The sequence below is a fragment of the Asparagus officinalis genome, unplaced genomic scaffold (genome assembly GCF_001876935.1).
Source record: "Asparagus officinalis unplaced genomic scaffold, Aspof.V1 AsparagusV1_Un602, whole genome shotgun sequence".
NCBI classification, from domain to species: Eukaryota; Viridiplantae; Streptophyta; class Magnoliopsida; order Asparagales; family Asparagaceae; genus Asparagus; species Asparagus officinalis.
In genome coordinates this window covers 95237-101236 of record NW_017972864.1, presented here as the reverse complement: position 1 = coordinate 101236, position 6000 = coordinate 95237, and the positions used below count along the sequence as shown (strand labels likewise).

At 36.1% G+C, this 6000-nt stretch overlaps 1 protein-coding gene and 1 pseudogene across 1 annotated transcript; one reads left to right on the top strand and one right to left on the bottom strand.

Annotated features, from left to right (window-relative positions):
- LOC109827989 overlaps positions 1 to 4200 on the bottom strand; it is a 4632-nt pseudogene extending 432 nt beyond the window's left edge.
- Positions 4201 to 4215: 15 nt separating this feature from the next.
- On the top strand, positions 4216 to 5523 carry LOC109827988. Its single transcript, XM_020395014.1, has one exon. It carries the CDS (start codon positions 4216 to 4218, stop codon positions 5521 to 5523), a length of 1308 nt encoding a protein of 435 aa, XP_020250603.1.
- Positions 5524 to 6000: the final 477 nt, after the last annotated feature.

The following is a 6000-nucleotide window of genomic DNA, read 5'->3' as shown; positions in this document are numbered from 1 at the left end:
TCATTTTCCATTGCTCATTCTTAGCTTCCAACCCTAATCCTGCACAAGTGTAAATTGTGAGGAGCTTCTCATGAACCATACCGGAAATTATAGAGCTTCCTTCTTAGATTCCGCAATTTGATAAGCGTACTCCATAGTTTATGATATCAGATTGATATTTCTCGATATTATTTGTATTCATCATTGAGTTCAGCAACAGAGCTTGACTTAATTAATGCCTTTAACTTGCGCAAAGCTTTTGAGAACTCTTTCTGCACTTTGACTAATGCAGTTAACGCTATAAGATAGCTGTAAGCCTCAGGGTTCAGTTCACACTCTGTGAATTTGATTACTAACTTGACAGCACCCGTGTAATTTCCCTCAACCTGAGATAATTTAAAGATTTTCATAAAACCTATTAATTTGGAATTTTTCTACCAACATAAAGTCAACTAGAAACATATAAATTTATACAAGATGGAGCAGGAATCAGATGGCATTAGATTACTCAATGTTCATTCTTTTCAAGCTTATCTCTTCACAGCAATGTACAGTCATCATGTGATTAAATGGATAACAATGTGAACTTATTCAACCAAAATCAATAGTTTTGCCCTGAACTGATAATTTGATACATAAGCTTTATTTAACATGGGTACATAGAACATGGTGGAATACAGGTTTTTATGCAACTGAACATGCCACTTAATGCATAAGATACAAAGGTGCATTGTGGTACTGGTCCATATTCATTATCATATGCAATAACATGGTAAACACAGGTTTAATATAGAAAATACAAGTAAATGTAGCTCAAAAAAGGTCGAAGATGCAGAAAAATATAAAGGTGACTAAAGGTCAAGTAACATAAGGGTATACTTGTTTTCTTCTTCCACATAAAATTCAAAATAGTTTTAGATATATTTTCAAAAATAAATTAGATGATGCTTCATGATCGTTCGGGAAGTAGCTAGAACAATGATGTAATGCAATGTGCTATTAGCATCAAATCAAATTTCCAATGTAGTTTACAATATCAGAGGCGGTCAAAACTTCTAAATCAGCACACAAAGTAACTGCAGAACATACAGAATTTCAGCCTTAATTAAGAATCTATACTGCATATCTTTAATAGCATTACATGCAATCTCCAAGTGCTTCTAATCAAATGTCTATAAAGCAGTCCATCACCAAAATATATAAAATCTTCTCTCAATTAGAAACAAATTCATCTAGTATAATACAGTTTTCAATATTCATTACAACATATATGGCTACAATACACAAGAGAAAGAATGTGAAATAAGATTGACAACAATTTAGGTTGCAACAGAGTAGGTGCTCCCTCAATCCAACCATTACCATGACCTTCTGCTATAGTTTTCTTTCTACATACTTCATTTTACTTAAGCAAGGAGGCTAGAGGTAGGTTTAAAAGAACTTGGTTAGAAGTAAATTAAAATGATACGAGTGGTTAAGTTAATAGAAGAAATAAACCTTAACAGAACAGAATCAAAAATATAATTCACATAGCCAACCCAAAAGATTAGGACCAAAACCTTTATTGTTATCATTGTCGTCGTTCTTTCTATCTGAGCTATATGAGTTACTGAATCTAAAAATTTTGTAACACACCCGAACTTAATTATTTCTTTTGGTATATTATCTTAGATATATTACTTGGTGATTGCTTCTGCAATAAAATTACTTAGGAATAAAAATAATCACGGCAGGGAAAATTCTAAAGGGCGCCTATAAGTACAATGCTTAATGGACCAGAATATAGGACAATAAAAAAGAACACATACAAACACGTAGAAAAAAAATAAGTGTTTAGGAAAAGGAATGATATGATATACTTGTGGATATATGCTAAAAGATAAGGTAAGAAATAAGTAAAATTGCTCCTATTAAGGATGAAATGAAAGAGAATCGATTGAGATAGTCTGATCATGTGCAACATGATGTTCAAAACAGCAGATGCACAAGGCAAAGAGCTAGACTCTTTTATAAAGCGAGGCGTAAGCTTCGAAGCTTTAGACATAAGCGTCACAAGTTAAGTATCTTCTAATTTTAAAACTTTTAAATGTTAAAAACATATAATATATAATTGTACAAAAATTTACTAGATAATTCTAGGTCTTGATTAGTAGATAAGAATTAAGCATGTTGAGTATAGCACAAATCATAGTAAACTATAGCGACATTTATAAGATATATATCTCATTGAAAGATATATGAACTAACGTTAAATTTCCTTATTAAAAGGGAAATCATTGGGAAGAAAAGTGAATGAAGAGCTAGGGTTATTTTAATTTTAGTCAAATATTCTTTGACTAAATTACTAGATTGGTATATTTTGTTGACCCTAAATACGAACTTGGTATATTTTCTTACTCCGGTGATGATAAGGTATATAAAGCGGGACACTGTAACAAAAAAGGTCTATTTTGCAGAGTAAAATTTCTGGCAAGATCACTTCATGCGACTCATCAAGAGCGTCTTATGTGGTTTAATTAGGCTTATGCCGTGAAGGTTAGGCGGGATCTTTAACCAACCATTATGAAAAAAAATCTCAAAATCTCCCCCTGCTCTCTTTTCCCTCTATACTTTGCTCACGTGAGAGAGAACCATTTTGCCAAAGCGGAAATATCCCTAATCAATTATAATTGCCCTAACCCAATTTTAATCCTAAGAGGAAGAAGAATACCCAATTTAATCCACACCTTTTTTTTAGCCCTATATTGAAAAAAAACTCTTTTAAACTCAGTTGCTCAAGTGAATGAGCCCAAATACATGTCATGTAAGAAGCCACATCAGTATCTCATGACCAAAAAATAGACTTCGTTGTCACAATGTCTCACTTTATATACCTTATCGTCGCCGGAGTAAGAAAATATACCAAGTTGATACTTAGGATCAACAAAATATACCAATTTAGTAATTTAACCCAATATTCTTTTATATCCTCCTATGTTGTTTAAAACATGTGCTTCAAAAGAGAAGCGCTTCATGGAGAGTGAAGTGCACACTTTAGTTATGTTATAAGTATGAGGCGTAGGTTCCAAGGGATAATCAGTTATGAGTTTCAATGTGAGTATCATTAAAAAAAGTTTTGAAGTGAGCTTTAGAAAGCTTTTTCAAAAACTAATGCAATATAAACCACGTTCCATGTTCAGTAAAGTTAAATGATAATAAATGGAGCATGAAGCACAAAAGGTAGCATAAGAGAACTTGGTGTTGGTGAAGCTGCTAAGGACATTATAGTAGTTAGAAGCATATAGTCTAAAAGAAATGAATAGAATATGATTCATGTAGGTAACCCAAAATTTTGCGATTGATTGTTATTGTTGTTGTTTCTATCAATATTTGTGTCCATATCTTATTTTGAATTTACTATGCAAAGCTCAAAATAAGGAAGATAACTCAGCAATGAATCTAAATCGATGCATAAGCAAACTCACCATCATATTCCACGCAAGATACCCAACCGGCCTACCTCATCCTTTATACCCATCCTCACCAATCACATACCCTCCAACTCCCTCTCTCCTCATCACACTCTTCACAAACTCCACAACCACCTCCTTCTTTCCCCTCTCCCAATACAAGCTCACCATCTTTTCCATCATACTAAATACCGGCTCGACCCCAACGCACTCCTTCTCATTCAAAAGCTCCACCACTTCATCAACCGCGTGCTCGCCCGAAACCAACCTCTCGATCTAACCGCTGTTGAATGAAGTGATCAAACGTGCACAAACAGTTCAAACGTGCACAAGTTGTTTTAATTCATGTTATTTCAGGTTGTTTAAATTTGACTTAATCAATTTCAGTTAGCTTCATTTTAGGAAGCTGAATGGATCTAAGTTGTTAGCAAGTTTATCTGAGTTAGTTAAGCTCATAAAGCCACGTTTTTAGGTATCTTTTGTTAGTGAAAACGTGGGGTGATTTTAGTTTCTGTAATTGGCTTATAAAGCCTTGTTCTGCATTAATAAATTTAAAAAAAAAGAATGCAAAATTTCCTGTCTTTCTTTTGTTAACTGTCAACATTTGGTATCAGAGCCATAGAGAGAATTCTTGGGTTTGATTGAGTGTTTCGTGTGAGGATTAAACACAAGGGAAACACAGAGAGAAACAATGCAAAACAACAACAATGGTGTTGGTGGCAATGGGAACTCGATTACCCAGTTGCCTATGTTCAAAGGAGTGAACTACCATTTTTGGAGTCTAAAGATGAAAACTCTCTTTAGATCACAGGAGTTATGGAGCATTGTTGAAGATGGCTTTATTGATAATGCACCAGTAGAGCCAGATCAAGAATTGAGAGACAAGAGAAAGAAGGATGCAAAGGCACTTTACATCATTCAGCAATCTCTGGATGATGAAGTGTTCCCAAGAATTGCAGCAGCTTCTACAGCAAAAGAAGCTTGGAGCACTCTCAAGCAAGAATACTTGGGAGACAAGAAGGTGATTGCAGTGAGATTGCAGTCTCTTAGAAGAGAGTTTGAGACGTCTCAGATGAAAGAAAAGGAGACTGTCCAGGAGTATCTCTCACGTGTGTCAAGCACTGTCCAGCAAATGAGGTCATATGGAGAAGAGATCAAATCTCAACAAGTTGTGAGCAAGGTGCTAAGAAGCCTCACAAACAAATATGATCATGTGGTGACAGCAATTGAAGAATCCAAAGACATGGAAACTTATACCTTTGATGAATTGATGGGGTCTCTTCAAGCTCATGAAGAGAGACATTCCAAAGGTGATGACAAGAAAGAGGAGAAAGCCTTCCATGTCAAAGGAGAGTCTTCAAACAAGGAGAAACCATATCAGAACTATGGAAGAGGAAGAGGAAGAGGAGGCTACAGAGGGAGAGGCCGTGGAAGAGGCCAATCCAATGATGGAAGAGAGGAGTCTTCCAAAAGAAATTACAAGGGGCCTATAAAATGCTACTACTGCAACAAACCAGGGCATAAGGAGGCTTCTTGTTGGAAAAAAGATGAAGACAAGGAGAAAGGAAAGCAGGAGCAAAAGTCAAATTATGCTGAGCAAGAGAATCTGTTCTTGGCTCAACATAATTGTGATAAAGCAGGAGATACTGTCTGGTATGTGGACAGTGGATGTTCCAATCACATGACCAGCTCAAGAACTATGTTTCAGAATCTTGATGACAGCAAGAAAAGTGTTGTCAGGCTTGGAGATGGAAAGCAATTGACAGTTGAAGGGCTTGGCACAATTGTTTTTTCAACTGAGCAAGGAAAATCAAAGCTCCTGCATAATGTTCAGTATGTGCCAAAACTGGCACACAATCTTCTAAGTGTTGGGCAACTAGTTTGTGGCGGCTACAAAGTTGTATTTGAAGATGACATGTGTGTGATCAAGGAAAAGCAAAGCAATGAGGCATTGATGAAAATTGCAATGGGAAAGAATAAAGTCTTTCCATTGGATCTGACAAGAAGTGCAGGCCTTTGTTCTTGGCTCAACATAATTGTGATAGAGCAGGAGATACTGTCTGGTATGTGGACAGTGGGTGTTCCAACCACATGACCAGTTCAAGAGCTATGTTTCAGAATCTTGATGACAGCAAGAAAAGTGTTGTCAGGCTTGGAGATGGAAAGCAATTGACAGTTGAAGGGCTTGGCACAATTGCTTTTTCAACTGAGCAAGGCAAATCAAAGCTCCTGCATAATGTTCAGTATGTGCCAAAACTGGCACACAATCTTCTGAGTGTTGGGCAACTAGTTTGTGGCGGCTACAAAGTTGTATTTGAAGATGACATGTGTGTGATCAAGGAAAAGCAAAGCAATGAGGCATTGATGAAAATTGCAATGGGAAAGAATAAAGTCTTTCCATGGGATCTGACAAGAAGTGCAGGTCAAGCACTTGTGGTGAAAGGTGATGACAGTGCCAAGTTATGGCATCTCAGGTATGGACATCTAAATGTTCATGGTTTAAAGATCTTAAGTACTAAAGCGTTTGTGAATGGATTGCCTAGAATTGGTGATCTAGACATCTGTGAAGGCT